The 27,905-nt window shown below is 37.2% G+C and overlaps 1 protein-coding gene across 5 annotated transcripts in view; it reads left to right on the top strand.

Annotated features, from left to right (window-relative positions):
* Nucleotides 1–322: 322 nt before the first annotated feature.
* LOC133624586 (girdin-like) overlaps nt 323–27,905 on the top strand; it is a 65,149-nt gene continuing 37,566 nt past the window's right edge. For all 5 annotated transcript variants that reach the window (XM_061988274.2, XM_061988277.2, XM_061988276.2 and 2 more), the window contains exons 1-12: nt 323–634; nt 700–788; nt 6,333–6,438; nt 10,821–10,890; nt 15,907–15,965; nt 18,324–18,407; nt 18,733–18,873; nt 18,945–19,126; nt 24,453–24,534; nt 25,687–25,845; nt 27,025–27,171; nt 27,282–27,426. In XM_061988274.2, coding sequence (XP_061844258.1) covers nt 572–634; nt 700–788; nt 6,333–6,438; nt 10,821–10,890; nt 15,907–15,965; nt 18,324–18,407; nt 18,733–18,873; nt 18,945–19,126; nt 24,453–24,534; nt 25,687–25,845; nt 27,025–27,171; nt 27,282–27,426 — 1,327 coding nt within the window. In that variant the 5' untranslated portion in view covers nt 323–571. The remainder of the gene's footprint in view (nt 635–699; nt 789–6,332; nt 6,439–10,820; nt 10,891–15,906; nt 15,966–18,323; nt 18,408–18,732; nt 18,874–18,944; nt 19,127–24,452; nt 24,535–25,686; nt 25,846–27,024; nt 27,172–27,281; nt 27,427–27,905) is intronic.

Genomic DNA, 27,905 nt, shown 5'->3' with positions numbered 1-27,905 from the left:
TCTAAAAGGTTTGTATCATGTTTGTCTTTAAACAAAAAACTTACTAAAACAAAAAAAATATTTTTCCCCTATCTTTTTCCATTTTCAATCCTTTTTTAAAAAATGCTCCAGGGAGCCACTTGGGTGTCACTAAAGAGCCGCATACGACTCGAGAGCCGCGGGTTGCTGATCCCCGATCTAACAAAACAGACATAACGGCTCACTTGAAAGAGCGAAGCCCCCGTTGGTAACTTCAAAGAGCACGCTCCGTACGAACCAGGTCGTTCACGAACGACCCATTACTCCTCCATGAATCAAGACGATGTGGCAGACGAGAGAGGAGGAGGAGGAGGAAGAAGAGGAGGGGAGGCGCGTTCGTTGGCCGCATTTGGATCCGTGTAGGATGCTCGAGTGGACGTTGCGTGTCAAACTAAACTAAACGGAGATTAATGTGAGCACTTGTTTTAGGGCAGCTGGAAGATTTTGCTTCTACGAACATGGCCGCGGGTGAGGGCAATGCGCTATAGACTAGTTCCAACAAAATAGAAGAGTTTACATTTAAAGTGGATAAACGTTAAAACTTGTGGTGAAGATGGAAACGTGTGTTTTTTTAACCTCCCGGGATCAGTTCATGCTGAGCCCACTTGTCACTTGGGTAAGTAAGAACACTTGAGAACATTTTTTGGTGGACTTGGTTGATCACGTGATTGTTCTCTGCAGGTGAAGACCTTTGTTACTAAGCATGATGAAGACTTGGACTTTTCTGAACTGTTGGATGGAGTCATATTGAATGATGTTATGAGTCAAATGTAAGTAATGCTTTACAGTAGGTTTCCAGTCAACACAATGTACTGTATAGAAGTGTTGTTCCACCTTTTCTGAGCCAAGGCACATTTTTTTCTTTGAAAAAATCCAAAGGCACAACACCAGCCGAAATCATTGAAAAATGAAACTCACTAGCCGATATTGACAGTGAAAAGTAATTCTCGCAATTGTTGGATATCAATTCAAACCATATGCATCACTATAGCTCTTGTCTCAAAGTACTGTCACGACCTGTCACATCACGCCGTGACTTATTTTGAGTTTTTTGGTGTTTTCCTGTGTGTAGTGTTTTAGTTCTTGTCTTGCGCCCCTATTTTGGTGGCTTTTCCTCTTTTGTTGGTATTTTCCTCAGTGTTGGCGCTAGGAATTTTCAAAATGGGGTCCCAGGGACCCCATCAAGTCATAAAAACGGGGTCCCACAGTACATTTTTGTAACCGTTTTGAAAACAAACGATAACTGTATGCATTATCCTGTTATATCTCACATTCTATATTGTGTTTTGGAAAAGGGTTGTCATAAACGTTACTTAATTCATTAAAAAAATAATACAAAAGAAAACCATTTTTTATCAATATATAAATGTATTCAGTTATAAACATACATCAACTTCAGATGTATCTGTCAATTTTTTTTTTATGTTGTTTTTTTGTCTTTGTTCATTTTCTGCCCTTTTTGTCAAAGAAAACTGTGTTTTTATGGCAAACACAAATCTTCCACAAAAAATATTTTTCAAAGATGTGAAGTAACCAGAGTCTTGGATAGGTCAATAATTCATAAAAACATTGATTTTGATTCAATATTATGCTTTGAGCAATGACAGTTTTAAAGAAAAAAAAAACAGCTTTGTTTTATTAGTCAACATTGCAACTTTTTAAAAATGACTTTTCACCGTAAGCTTTTTTATTCCACTTGTTTTATTTTTTGTTTATTTTATTAGTATTTTTAGAATGTGCCGTGGGTTGCAAATGGCCTCCGGGCGACACTTTCGACACCACTGCTATAGATAAATCTGATAAGTCTAACGATAAAAAGCAAAGCCTGGCGACGCATGCGCGTTTATCATAACGCAGTGTCAGCATCTCTGCTTCAGTAAACAATGGCGTTGATGACGTCACTGTCAGTGATGCGAGCGACACTTGCTAACATTGTCAGCCACATCTCCAAGAGACTCCTTTTGAACACTCATCGCCCATTAACACTTCAAAACGCACACATTTGCCCCGTTTGTTGACCTGCAATGTATGTTTTTGAGGTGGAGGAGTCTGGTCGGGTGCTGGTTAGCTTGAAGCTAACAGCTAGCCTGTCTCCACCTGCGCGCTTGCTCCCATTGTCAGCGCGCACAGGTGCGTCCTCACTCTCCTGGCTAGAGACAGAGAGAGACGTGCCCGTCCTCAAGTGATGGCGTGATAAGAGCGCACCGTCACAATAAACAAAACACAACACCGGCGGAAAGCGATAATCGATAAAAAAAACAAAAACAAGCAAACTGGAGTTTTGACCCTGAGAAGGAAGGGTCGGTAAAAACAAAAAACAAAACTCAACGTCCTGGGGACGCGCAGACTTCCGGAAATGCGCGTCCTTTCTAATTTCAATGCGTAAAAAGACACAAAAAGTGCGTTAACACCAACACTGTTCCTGTAGCAGTTTCATGTCTTCCTTGAACGCTATTCCCCGCACCTGCTTTGTTTTCGCAATCAAGACTATTTAAGTTGTGCGGACGCTATCCTTCTTTGTGGGGACATTGTTGATTGTCATATCATGTACGGATGTACTTTGTGGATGCCGTCTGCTCCACACGCTGTAAGTCTTTGCTGTCGTCCAGCATTCTGTTTTTGTTTACTTTGCAGCCAGCTCAGTTTTAGTTTCGTTTTGCATAGCCTTCCTTAGCGGCACTCAGCGGTACTCGCCTTTTATTTATTTTTGGTTTAAGTGTTACATACCTTTTTACCTACACGCTGCCTCCCGCATATTGTGATCACGACAAACCGTGTTCCCGACATCTACAAAGCAATTAGCTACCTGCTGCCACCTACTGATATGGAAGAGTATTACACGGTTTCTCGGCCGAGCTCTAGACAGTACAGACACTCAACAACGGCACATTTGCGGATTCTAATTACTGGTTTGCAAAATATATTTTTAACCCAATTAGGTGAAATTACATAATCTCCCACGGCACACCAAACTGTATCTCACGGCACACTAGTGGTACAGTGGTTGAAAAACACTGCTGTACACTGTGATCACAATGTATCCACTGTCAAGGGTATCCAAAACTGTGCGCAAGCTCACGGCCAAATGCATGAACCTTATGATTTGATGCATTGTTTAAACATGGGTATCCAACATTGTAATACTTATAATTTCGAAAAGACAAAACTCATCATAGGTCCTCTCGAAACCAACACTTTAGACATGTCTTTGGGTTTTGACCATGTCCTGTTACCCTAACTAACACCCTCTAAAAATGTGGAATACTCCACAATGATCCAGAGGAAGTTGCATGATTCAGAGCCTCTGCCATGGACAAAAGTTCACGCATTTATTTTTCTGTATATTCTATGACTTGGTAGGTTACGATTTTAACACAGTCCCGTTACCTGTAAATGTTTTTTGTCTTAAAAAATATATATACTTACTGTAATGTGCTCAGTGTCAACACACTACTTAATTATATGTTAAAAACACACTCCTGTTACTTTCAGTCCTGTTGGTGAAATTAGTCATCTTCGGTTTAGGAATTTTGTCAAAATTAAAAATAAGTTGTCTGAGATGGGCTCAAACACATTTTATGTAGTTCAAAATTGGTTTTATCAGATTTGAATTTGAAAAAAGACATACATTGAAGTTTATTTCAAGAGATTGCACATCTTCAACAATAAAGACAATATTACAGTAGTTCAAATAATTATAATCATGTCATTATGTCTTAAATGTGGGGTTTCAAACTGTAACTGTGAGTTATAGATCAGAGGTAACTTTTCTTCAAATTGTACCTTCTTTATCCACAAATTATATATAACTCTCTTGAAATGTGTAACATATTACTGTAAAAGTTTTGTAGGGTTTAGAAAATCTTTTTGGTATGGAATGTGTATAAAGTCAAGTGAAGTAACATGGAAGAAAACTGCAAAGATGGAGACTTCATAAAATCTGTCAAGATGCTATTTAGGAGATTATGATTTGTGCACCGTATGTTCTTAGAGAATTAGCACCACCCTTAGCAAACTGATGGTCTGATAGAAGTGTTTGGTTTTAGAATTGCTCTTATTCTGAGAACTGGCAACCCTGGTATACTTTAATTCCATCTGGTCAGCCTAAATCAATAGTATACATTCATTTATTTTATCAACCGCGGCCACAATAACAGGTTTTGAAATGAGAAACAATGCTGTGGAGTGAGGAGAGGGGAGGGGAAAAAAGGCAGGATTATCTCTTGGATTGTGAGACCCTGCAGGATTAAAGCCATGTTGCTGGTGTTTAGTAGCACTAGGACACAGATGGGAGAGAGGAGGGAGGGGCAGACAGAACTGGGATGATCAAAAAAAAGAGAGGAAGACTAAACAGTATGATGGACAGGAAGGGTAGCAGCCTTTGATTGAATGCTAAATGCACTGCTCAATTTAACTGATGCAAGTGGACTATAACAACGAAAAGTGAAAATAATGTCTTTCTTGCTTGTTTTCACCAAAAGGTATTGGGTTCTGGATCTGCATTAGTGGCATCTATACACAAGTTAATTGCAGATTTATTTTGCATGTGTTGTTTGCTAACAGGATAACTGCAATACAACCGTGCAGCTCTGTTGTGATTTGTAAGCAACCGTAATATCTCGCAAAAAAATTTCAGATTGCTCAATGTCATCCAAAGTCAGCTGTTTTGGTCACTCGTCAACCTGCCAATGTAGTTTGGAGGCTAAAAGGAATTAGATTGCATGTACCAAATAACTCAGCCAGTTACCAGGGAAGACACCGTTATCATTCAGGACCCCACGCCCTCTGCACCCATCATACAAGCTGCTACCATTAGGCCACCGCTTTAAAGTCCTGTTTGCCTGAAAGGAGATACCGTATATCAGGGGTGTCAAACGTACGATGAGTTTGCTAAGTATAAAAATGTACCTGAAATGTTTGAATGAGAGAAACTGCTGTTCTAAATGTGTCCACTAGATGTCGCAATAGCAATTCTTTGTATCTTTGTAGATGATGCTAGCTACATATGTAAAAAATAAACCACGTGATGTTCACCAGTCGAGGAAAATGATAAAACTACATAAATAACACCCTGTAATTTGATTTTGATATAATTTTTTTTATCTTGATAGATTGAAAATTAACACCAACATTATCACATAATTTATCACATAATTTATTCAGAAAGTATAAATAACGACAAATAAAGATATAATACTATTAACCGCAACATGTCAGTGTAAAAAAAAAACACAACAACATTATGATTTGTACAATTTCAGAATGTGCTTGTTCTATTTTTAAACAAAGAAAACAATCTGAAGTTGTCTTTATTTTTAAGTTATCGTGCCGTGATTTTACCAGTCCGGCCCACTTGGGAGTAGATTTTTCTCTGTGTGGCCCCCGATCTAAAATTAGTTTGACACCCCTGCCGTAGATAATACATCTTTAATTTCCATTGCCACCATCACTTTAAACAAAAATAAATAATACATATCATCATGATCGACCACCGATCAGTGTTGGACGATTTTCGTGAAAACGTATGTGAACGGTCACTACTAATTAATGCTTTTCAACAGTAATCACGCATCAACCAATGGCGATCAATGCACATCACAGGTAACTGTGCATCTCCATGCACAGTGTAGAGCTGCTCCCATTATTTAATAATAGTCACCCCATTGTAGCAAATAAAATGCTTTTCTAAGAATCTAAAGTATTACAGTCATTTATGATTATCACTAAAGGACAAGGCTGAACATGTTTACACAGTGCGAGAGCCGCTAAACTAACTTGAAACGACACAAAAAATAAGTGCTTTAAGAAGTCTAGATTTTTGTTTTCCTCAAATTGTCGTTTTTGTTAATGTTTACAAAGTTAGGGAATAATTCCCTGGACACAGGAGGACTTTGAGGTCAAAAATCAAATGATTCATATGAGAAATAGATAGTTTTTTTTAGGGTTTTTTAAAGTTATTGTGTACTATTGACTTTGTTTTTCTCAAACAATTATTTGTAATAAAAGTTAATGAGGAATTAGTATAAATATTGTGTTGATATTGTTAAACCGTCAACAGCACTCACCATAAAAAAATTAAAACATTTACAGTTAATACATGTGATCAATATCGATATCGACTGATCACACTCATGGAAGATTGGAATTGGCAGCATAAAACCCTAATCACTGCTGCATTAGTAACATAAATCAATCAAGATTTGCTTCATTAGTCATTACATTCACTAATTGTCAGTTTCCACTCACAGTTTGCAAAACCACCATGTTTGTTTTGGCAATTGACTAAACTGTTCTACTTGTTTTACTGCTTGCAGAAATCCTCCAACTGTACCTCAAACTGCAAATAAATTGATCAAGGATCCAAGTCAGAGGGTCCGGAACTTGACTTTCCTTGTTCAGCAAATCAAGACATATTATCTGGTGAGTTATCCTGCATCCCTCCATGCTACATGCTCCTAAGCCCTCGCTCAACATCGGATTATGTTATTGGAACATTTGCTTTGCATTTTTCAATTTCACCTCAACTTTGCACATGTAGGCACGCAAGGGCTGGATCGCACATACGCAAACACGATATTTGGTCACACTTGTGCCGCAGCTGATCATCTAGCTCTGTCTTAAGACACATGCCCTAAATAGCAGCCATCTTATCGTCTGCTGGAGTTGGAGTGAAGCAGTACAGCTGGAGTCAAGAGTTTTAAAAGGGCAGATTTTAAACACACATCACTGCTGAAGAGGCTTGGACTTTCCTCTTCTGTCAAATTAATTAACGGCAGTTTGAGATAAGCTGTTTTGTGCTGAGATCCAATAAGATTACAAGAAAGTCATTTCAAGGAGGATGTAGTGTTTCAATTCTGGAAATAATCGAGATGCAAAAAGGATTTTTCCAGCTGCATCCTTGTACAAAAAAAACGCATGTTGAATTACTGATTAGGCTAATTCAAACTCACACTTGAAAGAGGCAAATTCCAATCTTTGTAATAATTATATAGGAAATAAATGCAGTCATACCTGTAATTAGTATATTGTAAATATCAGTGGCGGGCCGTGCGTTTCCCACCTAGGCCTTCAGTGATCTGCGACTTCAATGATTACCTCTCAAAATACCATAATTTACGTCCCCACATGACCATTGCTGGAGAAATACTATACAGAAACACATTTACATCCTACTGTGTGTTGAATCACATCAACAGTGTACCAAATGGGTTATTTTCAGGCGCATTTAAAAATCAATAAACTCGCATCAGCAATTAAAACATATCTTATGTGGTACTGTCAAAATAAAAATTGCAAAAAACATATTAAAAGTGAAAAAATTAAATATTTGAACTCACAATTTATAGGACCTATTCGACGCCATACAAGCCAGTGGTAGCCCACGTTGTCAGCTTATTCAAGTGGAAATGGCGAGAAATTTCCCCATTTCATCGCCAGAACAGCTGAGCTAGCTTCCGGGGTTGACCGATATCGTCTCACAAGATGTAGTTTGTCTTTAAATATCCTTTTTATAAATGGCCTTGCAAATATATATCTGCCACCTAATCAACGTTTTGTTCTCCTTCTCTGTTATCCTGGTCTCGCTATGGCGCAACACTTCCTGCTTCCTGCTAAATTGAAACTTGTGAATGAATACTCACTTTGGAATGACAAGTGAGTATCCAATCACAGACTCGTTAACATCAGGCTACTTAGACTACTGTCAACAACTTGTGATCTGATTGGCTATCACAACTGTCTCTCAACTCTATGTGTTCTCAAATTCATCCGCTAACGGTCCCGATGAGTATCCGATCACAGGACGCGTAAATGTCACGTTTAACGTGAGGCCATCTGGAAGGCCTTACTGACAACAACTCGTGATCTGATTGGCTATCGCAACTGTTTATCAACTGTATGTGTCTGTTCACTTACAGTGCACGGACGCCCGCACTGTTGATTCTGAAGGCCTCCGGCAGATTTGGTTCAGCATGGCAACATAAGCTAGCTGAATTCTGATTGGATACAAACTAAAACTAAAAACAACAGCACTGGAACGAGCATAATATGACACGAAGAGAATATGAATACTTTTAGATATTTAGGGAAAGTAAATTAAAAAATAATTTTATCTTATAATCATGATTTCTGGTTATGTTAGGCCAGCAGAGAAGGCCGTGCTGGCCCTGACGGCACACCGCTGGTAAACATAGATATATATTTGTTTTAGTACCTTCAAATAATATTTTCAATCAGATTAATCACACTTTTGATTTGTGATTAGTCATGATTAATCACAGTTAATTACTTGCGTGTATAATTTAAGTTTAATTTTATTGTCAGAATATCATACACAAAATTTTTTAAACGTTTTACTAAATATATGTAGTCTTATTTGCTCAAAACTTGGAAAAGTTTTATATAAAGTACCATCTAGGTGTATTTTGAAGCAAAATTTGTCACAACACTCCAGTTGGAATCTCCCCACTCATCTTTGCACTGGCGTAAGCATTTAAGTTAAGTTAAGTACCAATGATTGTCACACACACACGAGGTGTGGCGAAATTATTCTCTGCATTTGACCCATCGAAATTATTCTCTGCATTTGACCCATCACCCTTGTTCACCCCCTGGGAGGTGAGGGGAGGAGTGGGCAGCAGCGGTGCATGAATCATCTTTGGTGAGTTAACCCCCAATTCCAACCCTTGATGCTGAGTGCCAAGCAGAGAGGTAATGGGTCCCATTTTAATAGTCTTTGGTATGACTCGGCCGGGGTTTGAACTCACAACCTACCGATCTCAGGGCGGACACTCTAACCACTACCTGATCACTGACCATACAACAACTAGGAATGTAATTATATGAAAATTTCACATCATGGTTATCGTGACCATGATATGAAAATTTCACATCATGGTTATCGTGACCAAAATTATCACAGTTATCATTATTAACTTGGTATTGTTAAATGTGCCCAAAAAGTACTTATACAAATACTGAAATCTTTTGACAAGGTTTTATATATATATATATATATTTTAAATAACTAAAATAAATAGACACAATGTTAGAAAACCCACCATTTTGCATGTTTTGTGTTTCTTATGCTTCACTGATAGTGATTTAGTCTTATTATGTTATCTGTTTTAATGGCTAAGCTTATATTGGTTTAAATGTTGGTTTGTGTCATGATCTGTGGTCTAGATCATGTTTGTGTAGTTCTGTTAGTTTTGGACTCCTTAGTTTCTGTGTGTGCATCTCCCTGAGTTTGTTTTGGTTGCCATGGTTGCTAATTATGTTCACTTGTCTCTGATTAGTGTTCGGCCGCTCACCTGCTACCCGAGCACCAATCAGAGGCATTATTTAAGCCTGCCTTTGCCAGTAAGTCGGCCTGGCGTCATTGTTTGTTTCATGCAATGCCTCTGTTATTTCTGCTCGTTCCATGCCTTGACAAGTAAGTTTTTGTTTGTTCCTGCTACTGTTAGTAAGTTTTTCTCATCTATAGTTTATGCTAAGTTTTAGTTTAGCTTCAAGTGCGATCAGGCACGTTATTCTGTCGACTTGCTTTCTGTTTTGTACTCCTTTGATTTCGTTACGAATAAATCATGTTTTTACCTACACGCCATGTCCGGAGTAGTCCGTCTGCATTTCTGGGAGAACGACCCCGCAGCAAGCTGCGACCCCCCCTTGGTGACAGTTTTCACTGTAGCAAGTTAAGATTTATTTAAATGAAAGTGCGTAACAAATAAAATATATTATTATTTATTGCTGTTTATTGTTTCTAGCCAGTGTTGTGGTGTCCTACATGTTCAGCGGGCCTTCAATGCACCATACTAAAAACACCTTGGTCTCTCTCTGACGAGAGAGCACAGCTTGTGGGTTCAATGTGCACAATTGAATATCTTAGTTGCTCAGACAGCAATGTGTTTCTATAAGATAAGATTGGGCTATGTCTTTTCTTAATGGGGAAATACGTTAATGTCTCTTGTTTTCATGCTAGCATTTAAAATAGTAAGCTGGCGGCAATCTGAGTTTATGAAAGTGTATTTATCAGTAACAATTTTTTAAATAATTTTAATTCAAAACGGTAATACTAACCATCGAGGGTTATCATTATTTTCGTTTCATCTTTACATCTCTAATGAAAACCCACAACGCCTTTCAGGTAACCATGCGTGATTAAGGTAAAAGAGCGTGTGCGATCAAAATAAATTGGGTGATTTATCTGTGGTCACACATGATTGATGCGATCATTTTTTTTATTAATGACATGCGTTAACACAATAAATGTGATAGCCCTAATGTGTTTGAATGGTTTTTGTTTTTCTTTCCAAACTGCTGCTATTCTTCCAATCCATGTTAATTGGGGGAATAAAACCAACTTATATGCATCAGCAGAGATCCATTAACTCTTTATTGGCTGAAACATTTTATTCATTTAAAAAAAGATAAGAAAAGGACTATTTAGAAAAATTACAGAAAATGGTTTAATGTAGGTGTTATAAAGTATGAGGAAGGGCAGCAGTTTAAGAAAATTAAAGAAAACCCCCTTTTTAAATCCGCTATGCGAACTTCATATTGTCACTTTGACTCTGTAAAAACCCCTCGTCTAATAAATTCATATATTCTTCTAAAAACTAGCGTCCTGTGCAGTGGACATTTATGTTTTGCATTACATAGCTATATTTTCCTTAAAATGTTTAACTGTGATAAAAGAAAACAAATGTCCACTTTTGCGGGATGTTTATAGTGTTTGTGACATTGTAAGGTATGGAAAAAAGCTTTATGTAAATCTTTCTTTTTTGTCACATAACATATTGCAGGAACACCTGAGGCAGTTGATTCTGATTCCTGTTCCAAATGTTCTGCTACTTGCTAGGATTCCCCACACTGGTAAGTTGTTTGACAGTCCCTCCAGGATTTTGTGGACTTTCTTTGTGATTGTTGCAACCTAAAAAGCCTGAATTTGCTGCAGCTTTTTCAGAACGTTGCGGAAAAAGTTGTGATGTATGGAGGCTTAACTTTTTTTTTGATAACATTGAATTGAACTTGTGTTTTGGTGAATTTGTTATCACTGTTTTAAATTCCTTGTAACCTTAACCTTGAAATGCACATAATTTAAACATAAATTGGAAAGAAATACTGTATTGATGCTTTACTTGTTTTATATCACACAGACCTAAACGTAGACATTAGATGGCAGTAAAAGCATATACTCAAAGTACATTTTTTAATGACTGAATTAATTACTGTATAACTTATAATAGTAATAATGAATTATTATTACAGAAAGAAACATCGCCAAAGGCTACCTTATTGTTTGCTGTCTGCTGTTAAACGCAAGTTGCAGACATTCTTCATGTTTATTTTACGCTTGTTTGTCCATTTTATACATTAATTTATATTCCAACACATTTAGCCCCATACATTAAGAGCATTTGTGATCTGTTGAGATCGTTTTTTAGCAGTATTTTTGTTGGTAAATGAGGGATGATGAGAGATTAGCATCACACTTAAACATCTCTATCATGTAAATGTTGCCTCTTTGCTAGGTTAGCATTGAAAATACCAATCTGTTTTTAATTGTCTTACTCTGGATAAATTAAGTTGAAAAAATATGTACATACATAGGAAGTAGTAGGAAGTAAATGTTTGTATACTACTTTACCCAGCTGTAGGCCTGGATGATATATCAAGTGTTTTGTTGCAAACAATTTCAAACATAAAAACATTCTAAATGTTTTATTTTAATTTCAGCCCTTAGGAGCTTCCGGTTCACACCCAGCAAAACATGGCTAATTCTAACGCTAGAGACGTTTGTTCCAAAGGAAATAATAGTGTTGTCAGTAGTTTAGATTTGTGCCAACAGGCGTGTAACAAATACCTGCACGCTGCAAAGTTTGATTAAAGAAGGCAGCAGCATAACATGTTTACTCTTACATCTAAAACCAAAAGCCTCCAACCGAGTGCGGAAAATGCAACTCTTTACGAGGTCAACAAGACCATAACAAACAAACTCCAGGTAAAAATCAGCTCACTGTGGTGGAATCATTTACAAAAGGTACAATGTATGATGAGAAACAAGCACAGTGAAGAAAGATCACTAAGTCACTCTGGAAAAGCCTGCATGTATCCACTTACTAAAACTATAGAGTCATCTTAATGTTTTACTTGATTATTTATTTCTATACAATGTATAATACAAAATTTTATTTACAGAAGTATTTTATTCAAGACAATAATGTTAAGTTTGCACTTAATGAATCTCAATGTTGAAGATTAATATGTATTTGCATGCATTGTGCAATGCTATATATTTGTTAACAGAAGTAATTTGTTTAATACAAAAGTATTGCTTCCCAGTGAAAACTTTTATTTTAGTTTTTGAAAACAATTCCATTAAAAGTACATGTTATATCTGGTCCAAAAAGAACAATATTATACAAATAAAAATTTTGCGAAGAGTAGGATGCAGTGTCATTTGTATTTATTGTTGTTTTTTTAAAAAGTAAGGGAAAAGAAATCTGACAAAATCGTAAATCAAATAGTTTGTGAAAAAAATCAGGGATTTTAATTTTAGGCCTTATCGCCCAGGCCTACTGAGAAGGCTTAGCGCAGTAGACATGAACAGGAAGTAGGTCTGAGGAAGTAGATGTGAGGACGACAATTGATCAATAAAGAGTTGATATATTGTTGTTATAAGCTGTTTCTGTTTCAGCTACACAAGAAACAACCATAAGTTTTAATTCGACCATTTATGTGTATGTCAGAGACTAATTTGATTGGTAAAAATTACGCTGATCGGCCAAAATGTTCAAGGATGTGTGGGCATTAGACAAAGTTTGCAGAAATTGGTTGAATTTGCATAAATTGACCCCAAAAGGGACAAGCGGTAGAAAATGGATGGATGGATGGGGCAATCGCAACACTGCAAAATCCTGGAAGTACTGGTTTGAGAAAAAATCTTACTCCTATCTACATGAAGTTTAGTTATTTATTTAGTATTGTGTTAGTTTGCTGATAAAGTGAACAAAATTTTATAGGATTTCACCTTCACAAATTCCAAGATTGAGTGAGATTTGTTGTTGGTGTCAGTGGTTTTAATTGTTTGCACAGTGCAAGGCCCAATGTTCAGCTAAATGTTGTCCATAAAGGGAATCTGAAGTTTTTTGGAATTGTGTCTGTCATTCACAATCCTTATGTGATACAAGAACACATATGTCTTTTCTTTTTTTATGCATTACAAATTGTGAATAAACACTAGCAAAGGTCAGCTAACAATGGAGCCAATATAAAGCACAAGCATAAAACATCCCAAAAACTCCATCATTTTATATACATGATATGTAATGTAGTAACGGGCATATTAATAAAAACATGAAATATTTACGTATTTTTCTCATTTTTAAGCGTATGGCGACATATTAATTTCACAGAGGCATCACAACGTTCGCTTTTCCCTTCAACGACAACAACACCACTAATCATGACATACTTCATGAGAGCTAGCAAAGACTACTTTGAGACAAATTATGTCCAAAACCTTATCTTTTTGAGCCTGAATATATGGAAGATGAGCTACAGGTTTTAGAAGCTGTGTGCTAAACAGATCAAGCTTTACTGACACACTAAGCATCATGTAGCATTATTACTAAGTGCTAAACAATAAATACAAACTATGAACACAATTTAAAAAAATGCTTACTGTACAATGTCTGCTCTCACTGGGATCCCAACTGATGGGGTGTTTATATCTTCCACTTTAGATAAAATATGCATGATCCTCACTTAGGGTTAAAAATGTGCCGCGAACAAGCATCTTTTTGTGTCTTTCTCGCCTTATCCAGGTCTGAGTTAAATGTCAAAGTTTACCAACTCATCGGTTTATGGCCACAAGCTTTTACTATCCAGGTGAGAGGCATGATGTAGTTTAGTTTAGTTAGTTAGCTCTCTGTTTTCTCAAAGTGCCGCTGAAAATAGTTTGTCTGCGCTAGCCCTTATAATAACAGTATCGCTAATACTTTGTTAATATTCAGATGACAAGATGTTAATGGTGTGTTGTTGGCAGTTTTTGAATGTTTTCTAGAGGGCTTTATGGGCGCAATACTGTACTCCCATTAGCTGCATTGTTAGCCACCTTGTACTTGGCATATATTACAAATTAGAATGCATAAAATAAAGAACAACGTATGTGTGCTTGTCTTACATAGGGGTTTGTAAATGATAGGTAAAATAAAAATAAAAAGTTTGGTTCCTCTTTAAGCAAAACAAAACTTACATCAACATTTTGACTGAAATGTGTTGTCATTATCTCCACCAGGAGGTTATGTAATCGTTGCCAGGTTTTTTTCTGTTTTAGTTTGTTAGCGATAGCAACATAACACAAAAGGGTATGGGGTGATTTTCATGAAACCTTCTGGAAATGTCCGAAATGGAATAGGAAACAACATATTACATTTTGGGACTGATCCAGATATTTTAAAATATGTAACCTTATGTTCGTCACCCCATGTTGGTTATCCTATGTTTACGTTACGTGGTCTCTACTTCTGTAGGTGTATGCGAGAGGCACCACTTCCAACAGAGACTAAGTTAGTGAATGACTGACTGAGTGATGACTCACTCTGTTTATTTCATTTTGCTACAGATAGCTCAAAAAGTTATGGTTCGATTTTGTTTTTAACTTTCAGTAAATATCAGAAATGGAATAAGGAACAATTAAGTGATTACATTTTGTGGGTGATTTGGATCACCGTCTGGATTTATTCACTGTTGGAAAGCTCCAGCTCGTAGTGCCCAAGACCAGACTTAAAACCAGGGGAGACCGGGCCTTCTCTGTGGTCAGCCCTAAGCTCTGGAACACTCTGCCCCTCCATGTTCGAAATGCTCCCACAGTGGAGTGTTTTAAGTCTCGTCTTAAGACCCACTTTTATTCTCTGGCTTTTAACACTACGTGAGTTGTGTGGTCCTCTGTTGTCCTCTGTGTTTTTACAATTTTGATTTCTATTTACTGTTTTAATTGGTTTTACCCTTTAAAATCATTTTTAATCATATTTATTTTACATTGTTTATATATTGGTTTTATACATATTTATTTTTGGTTTTTATTCAGTCATTGGTGCAGCTAAGGATAATATTTGAATACTGTTTTTAATATTGTTGTGCAGCACTTTGGAAACATTTTGTTGTTTAAATGTGCTATATAAATAAAGTGGATTGGATTGGATTGAAAAGGTTGAGTCTGGCAGATGCCTGTGCTCACTGAGGGCTTTTGTAGTTTGTCTTTTGAATTGATCTTTCAGTATTTCAAGTTTAATATTCCTCTACAGTAATGCCATTAATTGGTATGTGAAGTGAAGTGAATTATATTTATATAGCGCTTTTTCTCAAGTGACTCGAAGCGCTTTACATTGTGAAACCCAATATCTAAGTTACATTTAAACCAGTGTGGGTGGCACTGGGAGTAGGTGGGTATAGTGTCTTGCCCAAGGACACAACGGCAGTGACTAGGATGGCGGAAGCCGGGATCGAACCTGCAACCCTCAAGTTGCTGGCATGGCCGCTCTACCAACCGAGCTATACCGCCCCAATATGCAATACAACATACAATTTAGATTTAAGTGGTAAAAGTATTTTCTCATTCAATTGTGTATTGTCGCTTGAACTCTGTTTATGTTACAAAAACAAAAAGATGACTGTAAAGTGCTTATTAGTTCCTGGCTCACGTTTATTAAAGGTAAATGCTTAGGAATAAAAAAATAATTGATTGATCGATTAATTTGCACTCCATCAGTCTGACGTTCAGTTGATGGTGATAGAAAAGGTTTTTGCACACATTCAATGACAGCTCTTTGGAAGTTAGTGGCAGTTATGTTAAGAAATGTTTTTCTTTCTCATTACTCTCGGCAGGACAAACTCTGGAGGAAATGAAAAAATTGTTGTTGCTGCTGCTAGGATGTGCAGTCCAGGTAAACATTTATTGTCTGGTAATCAATATACTGTACAGTATGTACACAGTGTCTCACATAAGTGAGAACAGCTCTCACAAGTCAGCAATAATTTTATTATATCATCTTAAAAGACGATAGTGTAGAATTTGAAGCTGGATATATCTTAAATTAGTCAGTGTAATGTTTGAAAAAAGGCAGCACGGTGGAAGAGGGGTTAGTGCATCTGCCTCACAATACGAAGGTCCTGAGTAGCCTTGGGTTCAATCCCGGGCTCGGGATCTTTCTGTGTGGAGTTTGCATGTTCTCCCCGTGACTGCGTGGGTTCCCTCCGGGTACTCCGGCTTCCTCCCACCTCCAAAGACATGCACCTGGGGATAGGTTGATTGGCAACACTAAATTGGCCCTAGTGTGTGAATGTGAGTGTGAATGTTGTCTGTCTATCTGTGTTGGCCCTGCGATGAGGTGGCGACTTGTCCAAGGTGTACCCCGCCTTCCGCCCGATTGTAGCTGAGATAGGCTCCAGCTCCCCCCGCGACCCCAAAAGGGAATAAGCGGTAGAAAATGGATGGATGGATGTTTGAAAAAAGTATATTGTAGATTTACTGTCTTCCTATTGACTGAATAATTGGAAAGACAAGTGAGTACACCTCACATGTCAACATGTTTTTCAAAATCTGAATATTTTCTGCAAGCACCTTTGTTGCCCATCATGTCGGAAAACTGCAATGAAGCCCCAAAATCATGGTCTACTCCAGAATGTCAGTGTTGGAATGCAATAACTGCATCTCCCGAGCATTAGTGCTGCCATAGACCATGAAGGTACCGTCGCTATGCTGGACTGTGGGCAAGACACAATCATCTTTGTACTCCCTTTTTGTTGCCTATGTTTCTATACAAACTATATCAAGGTTTTCCATACATACAAATAACACATTTGGGATCAGTGTTGCCAGCTTAGTGAGTATTCTGCCCCCTTTGCAATACTGGGTTGTGTAACGGTAAATATATTCATATTCTGATATTTCGGTACGGAGCCTTCGATTCGTTACGGGATCCGCATTAAATGTGAAAAACAAAGGGCCTGATTTACTCAAGGTTTGCGTGTACTAAAACACATGCAAACCTGATAGCACACGCAAAGCTGATCTACTAAACATGTGCAAAGTGGATTGTGTCTGTTAAGTGAGCAGAATAAAGCGTGCAATCCATTTTGTGTCTCTGTCTTCAATAGTATGCAAAATATATCCTGATGGTCAAAACGTTCACAATACTGGGAGAAGGATGCAGGATTAGCGCTCACGTTCAAATAGACAGCAAGAATCCTCCGTCCTACGTGTGTGTGTCAGCATTTTGGACAGTCAGAAATAAAAAAATATTAGAAATATTGTCTATTCAGCAACATAATTTTATCAGGCGGCTGATTTAAATAAATTCAATTGATGCGTTTTGGTGTCCTTTAGTATTCTTGTAATAACTTTCGTTTTTTTCACATAGAATATATAATAATAAAATGTTTCTTACATGAAAAGAAAAACTTCTTTAAGTATGCATTTTTTGCATTTTGAGCGGAGTTATGTGCAGCCTCTCACCAATGAGTGTACCTTAGGCTGTAAAAAAAAAAAAAAAGTGGTGTCATTGTAGATGCACTACACGATTGCTTCTAAAATGCCCATAAAAAGTGGTAAATTCCTCATACTTGTTTTCAAACATAAACACCACAGGAAGGAGCATGCTAATATGAATTTGCCATAAATGAGAGTGTCTCTGTGGTGATGCCTTCTATAGTACACGCAAAATCCTGATTTGAATAAGTCGATCTGCACCACTTGACAATTGCACACGCACTGTTAGTAGATCACACGCAACACGCCCATTAATAGATTTTAAAGACTGCACATGCTCTCTTGCGCGTGATGTTTGGATCTTTGTAAATCAGGCTGAAAGTGTTTCTTGTGTATTATTTGCTATGTAATAATACACAAGCGGTCACGAAAGATTTGTAAATATTGTATAAATAAAATAGACCAAGAAACAGGAAAAATGTAGGCAAAAGACAATATAAAACGTGAAAAAGCTGAAATGGTACTTGGTACGAATACTAACGATTTGTCTTTGAATAAGTATAATGTCTTTTAACCCTTTTAAAAAATAATGTGCACATGCGTCACGGCCAATTATACAAAACAGAAAATGCTGTCATCTAGAACCCCCCCAAACCTAGCAACTACCACATTGTATTGCAGCCTTGTTGGAAACACTGTATACATACACTAACTAGTCCACAGTATAACCAGGCTTCATTGCTATTGTAATCTTTTAATTCTTCAATAATTATCATGAACAGCCTTTATGAGCAATTTGTTGTTTAATTTTCAGTGTGAAAAAAAGCAGGAGTACATTGAGAGAATCCAGACACTGGACTTTGACACAAAGGCAGCCATCGCACTTCATATCCAAGAGGTATCTATCTATGTTTCATGCTCCGACAAGTCACTCAACCATATTTCTACAATATGTAAGGTAGCTTTTTATGGAATGTGTAAATAAAAATGGCATTTATAATATATCAATTACAGAAATAGAAACAATATGGCATCACAATTCAGCCATCAGTCCTTGGTCTTAAAATGAATAACCATTTAGCAATGATCAAGACAATGTAGCTCTCTATATTAAAACAAATCAATAGGATGACTGTACACTGTTTCAGTAAAAATGTTCTACTTGCAGAAGTTATGAGTCAAATGAAAGAGAGTCCAATGATTTTGTGTATCCACATTGGTAGCTAACCCACTGTCCGGACAAGCTACTAGACCTCCACTGGTTGGAGTCCAGTGGGCTGCCCACAGACGAGCTGGAGGTCCTGTCAAAGAATATGGCCATACATCTTCAACGCCTTCTCGACCAGAGGGACACCCATCTGGAAGTAAGATGTATATATTGTTCACCAAATATAATCAACATTGTAACCTGTTTTATATGTCTTTGTTTTTGTAGACTATTGCAGAGCTAACACAGGAAAGGGAAGGTGTGGTGAGCATGCTGTCAATCCCATCCAGTTCGCCGTGCACCATGTACCCATCCAGTATGCAACAGCAGCAGCAGACTGGTGCTCAGCAACACTTAGTAGTGGAACTTGCTGACTCTAAGGCCAAGATCAGACGACTTAGACAAGAGCTGTGAGTATCTAGCGGATGAAGATGAACCCCTTTTTATCCGGACTTATAAAACAAGAATGCTCTTAAGAGTTGAGTTGGGGTTCAAATAGTTCCCCAACGGATAACATATATTGGCACTTGTTTGACTTCTATATATATAGTATATTTTTTTAAACTGTTAACATTTTTAAAGTAGTAACTATTATATTCCTTGAGTATGATGTTATTAAGTGTGCATGAAGAAGAAAACGTGGGGCCTGATTTATTAAGATCCAAATACCAAGCACTAAACAGCTTCTGCAAACAATAAAATAGTGTGTACTATTTGTGGGCGTGTTGCGTGCGATTTACTAACACAGCGAGTGCAATTGATAAGTGATGCAGACCGCCTTGTTTAAATGAGGATTTTGCGTGCACTATATGGGGCATCACCACAGAGCCACTTTCCTTTACTGCAAATTCATGTTATCATGCTCCTACTTGCAGTGTTTTGCCATGTTTTCAAACAAGCAGTAGACATCTACCCCTTTTTATTGGCATTTTAGAAGCAGTCGTGTAATGTATCTCCATTGGCACCACCTTTTTTTTCTTTTCTTTTTTTCACGCTGATTAGATGTGAATAAAAACGGACGTCATTTTAAAAAAAATACTAAAGGACACCAAAATGCATCAACTGAATTCGTTTTAATCAGCCCCTTAACGGGGAACTGCACTATTTTTGGAATTTTGCCTGTCGTTCACAATCATTATGAAAGACAAAATGGATTTTTTTTTAATGCAATCTAAATATTAGCCAATGGGAGCTCCACTATTTTGCCCATAAATCCAATAAATAACCATTCAAAAACCGCCAACAATACTCCATTTACATTTCCTGACTTAAATATTAACCAAGTATTAGTGATATTGTTATTATAAGCGCTAACGGAGACAGTTTATTTATAGTGGCGCCGTGATCACAAGCTTGTGTGCCTATGTTTACATCATCGATTGGTCTGCTGCTTCCTCGCTTCCATGCTGTGTAAGTTTATTGTAGATCATAAACCATGCATCTCACCTGCAAAGAAGACGTCTGAGTAGGTAATCCGACAAGTTGGGACACTATGACAGCCGATGTAGGACCTGGAACTGTCGAGAAAGACACGAAAAGCACACCCACCCCGTTTCTTCGCTTGGATTATGACACATTCTTCATCAAAATGGGAATGTATGAACATTGCAGCAGTCAACATCCTAATGACAGCAGACATTGCACAGTAAGTGATGCTTTATTATGTTGTCTCTCATAAATTCTGTAGTGACTAATGTTCAGTGATGAAGAGAAAAAAAAAGCAAACGTGATGCGTTTTTGGAAATGAATGTGTTGCAAATGCTTAAAGTGAAATATTATTATACATGTGCCTGTTACTACATTACATATGTACTTACATCATGTATATACAACTCTAATGGAGGTGTTTGTATGTTTTTTGAGGGCTTTATTGGCAGAATTAAGGGGCTGCTATAGGCTATATTGTAAGCAGAGTTTTGATCTCATTTATTGAATATTTACAATGCATTAAAAATAATAGCATCCATTGTCATGTCTCTCATAATGATTGTGAACGATAAACAAAATTCCCCCCAAAAAGTGCAGTTCCGCTCTAACTAATATAGAACTTTATCAAAACTGTTATCTATGTTATAGAATAATGTAGTTTATCATAGAAACTGGCACTGGCACCTAATGTTATTTTAAAAAAGTATTGATTTTGATTTGAGAATTGTTTTGAGTCGAGAATCGATTCTGAATCGAATCGCTACCCCCAAGAATCAATTCGAATAAAATCTTGTGGTGCCAAAAGAGCCATCCATCCATTTTCTAACGCTTGTCCCTCTCGGGGTCGCGGGGTGTCCTGGAGCCTATCTCAGCTGCATACGGGCGGATGGCAGGGTACACCCTGGAAAAGTCGGTAGCTCATCGCAGGGCCAACACAGATAGACAGACAACATTCACACTCACATTCACACACTAGGGCCAATTTAGTGTTGCCAATCAACCTATCCCCAGGTGCATGTCTTTGGAGGTGGGAGGAACCTAGAGTCAACCCACACAGTCACGGGGAGAACATGCAAACTGCCAAAAGATTCACAGCCCTAATATATATACAGTATGTATATATATATATATATATATATATATATATATATATATATATATATATATATATATATATATATATTAGTGCCTGTTACAGCATTAATGCCTGCTATAAAAGGCAAATTCATAATAACTTGTAAAATGTACATCTTTACCCATTTTAAGCATATGGCGGCGCATTAATTCCAAAAACGCATCACGACGTTTGCTTTTTCTTTTGTCAACATTATTGATTACTACTCACTGCACACTTCAAGAGAGCCAACAAACATAATAAAACATCACTTGCTGATGTTGATGTATTGAATAATGATTCATAATCTTCGCAAAGAAAAAGAGGGCATGGACCCAAGCGTCTTTCCGTGTTTTTCTCACCGAACGAACTTGTCGGATTATGTCCTCATCCTTCTACTATCAAGGTGAGAGGCATTATTTATGATCTAGAATAAACTTTTACCAGCTCATGACATCAATATAGCAGCAACAAGCTTGCTAGCTCTCTGTGATAATACGCCACTAAAAATAGTTAATCTGCGTTAGCGCTTATAATAACAATATCACTTTTGTGTGGTTAAATTCTCAGGTCACGAAATGTAAATGGGGTATTGCTGGTGCTTTTTGGATGGTTATTTAGAGGGCTTTATGGCCGAAACAGAGGACCTCCTTATAACTCTATTGTAAGCAGACTTTTATTTACAAGTTATATTACATTAAATATATCTGTCTTCTTGTTTCTCATAACGATTGTGAACAAAAGGGCAAAATGTCAAAAAAAGTTCAGTTTCCCTTTAACTGTTGACTTCTTTACTGCCTTCCTCACCACGAACGTCAGACAGCGAGGTTACAGTACAGCGACATATTGTAAGCGAAGGTGCGGAAGTTGTCCTTAAATTCCATGGCGGTGCTACTTTAAAAAAAGAAAAAAATGTAATCGATATCACGATAATAAAAATCATAATCTTTAGAAAAAAGTATTACGATGTATTGCCGTAACGATATATTTTACCATCCCTATTGCCTATATACCATGCCTATTAGTTGGCATGTATAACTCTTGTTGTTGCGGCTATTTTGTTTTGTTCGTCAATGGCTGACTTTTCGGGGGTTGATTGTTGTGTCTCTGTATGGAAAAAATGCCAATCATAGCAGCTCCACTGATTGCTCGTGATGCCAGTCAGCATGTACAGTTGTGCCACTTTCCTTTTTTGTGGGTTTTCTACCAAAATTCTGCCCTGGCTTTTGTATGCCGTCTCGGTTATCATACAGCCAAATATTGTGCGTAACAAACTAGTCAGTTTGCCCACTCATCAATCTTTGGAATCAAGTGCCCAAACAAAGAATCCCTCGTGAGGAACAAGCACTCAAAATCAAGGGGCAATAAGCAGTTTACTGAGCCATACAGGAAACATAAGGAACAAATTAAAAGCGCTGTGAAGGAAATTTGACCAAAGCCAAGAAATTACAAAACATAAGTCTGTGTCATGCGAAACATGACATCAATTTTTTTTTTTTGATATGTTTGGGTTTCTGGAATGGATTAATTTTCATTTGTTTTATCTTCTGTGAAAAAAATGTTTTCGGTTATCGTACGATTTGGTCTCGGGCTGACCTTCTGGAATGGCGTACAGTTTTGAATGTACGGCAAATTGAGACCTCCTTAGAGAAATTAATACATTAAATAACTAAAGTTAGCATAGCGGTTTAGAAAGGAGGTGTGCAACCCTCAATATGTACAAATATCTTGGCTTTACACTAACACCTTTTACTGGATCCATTACTTCGAAAAAGTCCTCTTGTCCACAGGTTTATTGACCATAAAAAAGGGTAAAACCGAAAACATGCAAGCAGAAAGGATGTTTAAAAGAAAGACATACACAACAGATAATTACAACACAAGTATGTGTATTATGTTGTGTAATAAAATTAAATGAATTATAAAAACACCACAAAATGGATAGGATGAGCAATCTACAGTAAATTAGTTTACTAAGCTAACACTAATTTCACATCGGAAAATTAGCACAACTGTATATTGTCCATAAAGCGTCCAAAATTGTGAAACTTTTATTTTTGTTTTTTAATTATGCTATATAAATAAAGTGGATTGATTAGATTCAAAATGATATCACAGTCAACAAATAACAAATCACAATCAATACAACAGCAATATATTTTCTTAAAACATTTGACAAAACAAGACGGAACAGAAGGGTTTACTTTATATTTCTTCAACAGCTGTGCCTCCCTGGGCAGGCCGCATTTTAATGAACTAAGAGGTTACAGCCAATGTAGAGTGAAAGCATCCTTACAGATCATACAGGGTAAAAACACACGTTTAACTTGGATTAGATAGATGGCAGCAGTTCAAAATTCTAACAAACCAATTAAACAAATACACCTATGTGTACAGTACACAAGTAGCAAGAATGACTACATTTGTTTCCTATAAAGTTATTAGAAAGATTGGAACTTTCCTCTGTAAAACCGAGGTACCACTTTACATGTTTAGCACATAGCCCCTTTTATAGCAACATAGCATTTTTTTTTTCATTCTACAAAATACATCTGGTGGAATTATGTCATTGCAAAGCAACCTAGAAAAGATTTAGAAAAATATTATACATAGAAAATGTCTCATGTGGTGGACATGGGTGGCTGGTACTTAAGCGGTCCCTCGTCTGGAGACCTTCCAGTAGAGGCTACATGAGAGAGACACTACATGATAAAACATGTCCCCGGGGAGTTTGACCCACATTAATGCCTGCCTGGCAAGTTCCATGGTGGTGCTACTATACCACTGACCCACATTGGTTCTGTTCCCCGAGTAGAGTGCATGCACGTGCACACTAACCTTGATCTCAAGATCTCTTCTAGGGCTGCTGTCCATAATCTCCCTCTCATCATTGTATTATCCTCGCTTGTAGGGACAGTCAGACACAAATCTATCCTGTGAAATAAACAGTGTCTTTGATCTGATCATTTCATTTATTATAAGGGCCTAAAATATTTTTTTCTATTTATTTTGACTTGGAAATTCTATGCTTCTAAACAAGTCTCTTGTTAAGCAAAGGGACGATAATAAGAACTTCACAAAAGTATATTAATCTATTTCGAAGAAAATACATTTGAATTTAATTGTTATCACAGTAAATAGGTGAGAAGTGTATCTTATTGTCTGTGTCTCTGCACTATGTGTCCATCCTGCAGAGAAGAGAAGAGTGAACAGATGTTAGACAGCCGACACGAGCTAGAGAACATGGAGGGAGAGCTGAAGAGGATGCAGCAGGAGGTTTGAAGCCCAAAGTCTTCTAACACACGCTCTAACTTTCTGACCCTCACTGCAGATTACACAGCTTAATACACACCGCACTCAGATTGCAGAACTGTATTTACCGGTTGCAATTTAAATCACTCATTTAGTGCAGATTAACGTTGGCATTTGAACAGCAGATCAAGTTTTTGTTTAATCAAGCTTTGCAGCCTAGTTTGGCAGCATGAGTTAGCAATGTAAGTATTAGTGTTAATGTTGTTCATTTAGTTTAGTCAAGGGCGGCAGCAATCGATTAGTTTGTTCCATTAAACGAGTAATCGGATAAAACACACTTTATGGCATTAATGCGTATTTTAGAAAAAAAATTGTTGAAATACACAATGTTTTTTTTTGCTTGGAAAACATTTTTTTTCAAGTGAATTTACAACATAAACCGTAAAATTGCACTACTAAAGTTTTATTTTATTTTATTATTTTTTTCTTGTTCAGCTACACAGGCACATCATATTGTTGTAGATACCATATCGGCTATACTTTACAAAAGAGAAGTGTGGGATACTTCTCTTGTTGCCTTATTTGTATTTGACTTTATTAAATGGATTTATAGTATTATTTGGTGCATCCGGGCTGGAGCAGGAGGGGATAAAAAGAGAAAAAAAGGAAAATTGCACTTTTAACATGTATGCATTGATAAAATTAAAATAAAACAGCCTTTTTGCTGCCCCACAGATCATGTGCGCTCTATTGCAGTGGCCGAAACTGTGTCCAGGTATTTACTGTTCCTGGCACTCCATTAGGTGCAGATTTGACAATGTTTTATTAGTTACACTTAATAAACAATTAATCGAAGTAACAGAAATAATAATCGTTGCACCCATATTTTAGACAAAGCAAAACATGACATAAATTCAACATAAACTTGTTCACGCCCCAAAATTACTAATGGAGAATGTGTATTTTAAACAATCCGCAGACACACTGGGTTCTGGCAGAAGTTTTATTTCTATTCATCTATCCATGTTCTACCCGCTTGTCCCTTTCGGGTTCGCGGGGGGGCTGGAGCCTATTCCAGCTACACTCGTTGTAGATCCTATAAATGTACCATTATAAGTGAAATTGTCATGGTTGTATCTGTTTCATTTTGAAATCAATTGTTCTATCATTCATCAGAATCTCCAGCTGCTCGTGGACGCCCGGGCAGCCCGGACCTACCGCGACGAGCTGGACGCTCTGAGAGAGCAAGCAATCAAAGCAGACAAGTTGGAGAGCGAGGTTGGACGGTACAGGGAGCAACTGCACAAGATAGAGTTCTACAAGGCCAAAGTGGAGGTTCATTCACTATAAATATACATATCCTACTTTTCCATTTCCCTTAGATTGAAGTAAACTTTAGAATAAGACAGAAAGCTCGATAATCATTAGCAATAGGGTTGTGGGTGAGCTGGAGCCTATACCAGCTGACTTGGTCCCAAAACACTGTACCATAATGGTAGTAACCGGTAGTAACAGTGGTTTTGGATTTCAGCGCCACTTAAACATAAATTGTGGAATATTTACCAACTCTCATGAAGTGTTTCATATAACACTGTTTTTTTGACAAGTATTTAGCTAAGATGCTCAGGCTGAAATGCTCGAAAGTTTGGTTGTACCTACTTCAAAAGATGCAAACTCACCAACCTGCAACAAGTGCTAGAAGGTGATATTGTGTAAGTAACATCTTGTTAGTAACTTTATTTTGTTCAAATAACACACGACTCTTGCGTGTAGGACTAAATAAAAAAACACTGTTGTAACAGACTAATCCCGCCACAATTGTATATCATTTATTTCCTGCTTGAGTTGTGCAAAATGCACAAAAAGTACTGTAAAGTATTGCTGCTGGTTTTGCTTTGATAACAATGACACTTTGTTGCAATTTTTATTTCACTTTGTTAAACTTTTTTTTTTTTTTGAAGTATTGAAATTACTATTCCATACTATTCTGTTCATGTTTTTTTTTAGGTACAGGTTCGGGTACCGTTTCAAAAATCCCGATTTGGCATAGGTATTGGATAATCTGTAACTGAAAATGCTCAGTAGCGATAAAAACATGATTATTCAAAGTAAAAGACATGTGCAAGTTGTTTAAAGATTAAACAGTGTTCAGAAGCACTGAACTAACTTCATATTGAAGTATTTTATGATAAAATAACATAATTTGATATGCACTCATTGTGTAGTTAACTGCATATTTGCCTATATATAACTATAAGATGGAAAAAAATGCTACATTACATTCATAATATTCTATTATAGTGTGCACACTATGCATAAATATTTGAAGTGAATTTGAGAGAAATAATATTTAGTATATGCTCTTTTACATTGTTAAATAGCAAATTGGAACTAAAAAAGCATTGAAACTGTGATTATTTATGACTTTCACTGATGACCTTTTAAGTGAATGTTAAAAGTTAAACTTGAATATAATTTTGTATTATTATTTTTTTGGATCTGCGGTATCCCCAGGAGCTCAAAGAGGACAACAGAGTGCTCCATGAGACAAAGGAGATGTTGGAGGATCAGCTGGCAGGTTGGCGGGTACGCTCAGATAAAATACACCAGCTAGAAAAACATAGTCTTCTCTTGAAGGCCCGGATTCACGACATGGAACAAGTTAGTAATCGTCACAAAATAGGATGTAACTAATGATATGAAATAAGCTTCTTCTACACTATTGAATTATGGTTAAATGTTTGGAAATCCACTTGGTGTCTTGACTTTAGGAAAGAGAGGCAGATCTTAAGCGCATCGAGGAGCTGCAGGACGAAAACTTGACACTGTGTTTGGCACAGAGAAGGAGCATGGATGAGTCCCAACACCTGGGATGGGAGTTAGAGCAGCTTTCCAAGACCACTGATAATTCTCATGGTAAGAGCAGCCATTTGGATGGAATGATCAGATAATTGGAGATACCCACCTTTCAAGGTGATAAAAAAAATACATTCCTTAACTTTCATCACTCGTCACTTTTGGTCAACGGTTGAGGACACAAAGAAAGCTCTGCTTTTGCTACCGGGTTTAAAAAAAAAATGTTTTTAAGTTTTCCTCACCGCTGATTGTGATTACAGCTACAGGAAAGTGTGCTGACATTTTCAAGCTGCTTTTGGTCCAGTGGGAGGCACGGATTTGCTGAGAAAAGTGCTGTTAGCCTCTCGGCGAGTAGCCCCACTGCAATTCAAAGCAGTTGCCTTGCAACCTTTAGCCATGCGGAGGTCAAGTTGCGGGAGTTTGGGACAGTTTTAAAGTGTTTCTGACCACACAGCTTGATCTCAGTAGTCGGGCTGAGACCTACAATTAAGCTGTGATCTGCGCAAGATACGAAGTTGTTGAAATATACAAATTAAAGC

Source organism: Nerophis lumbriciformis, linkage group LG27 (genome assembly GCF_033978685.3).
Source record: "Nerophis lumbriciformis linkage group LG27, RoL_Nlum_v2.1, whole genome shotgun sequence".
In the NCBI taxonomy this organism is placed as follows: domain Eukaryota; kingdom Metazoa; phylum Chordata; class Actinopteri; order Syngnathiformes; family Syngnathidae; genus Nerophis; species Nerophis lumbriciformis.
The sequence above is the reverse complement of the archived record's forward strand: the minus strand, read 5'-3'. Positions and strand labels throughout refer to the sequence as shown.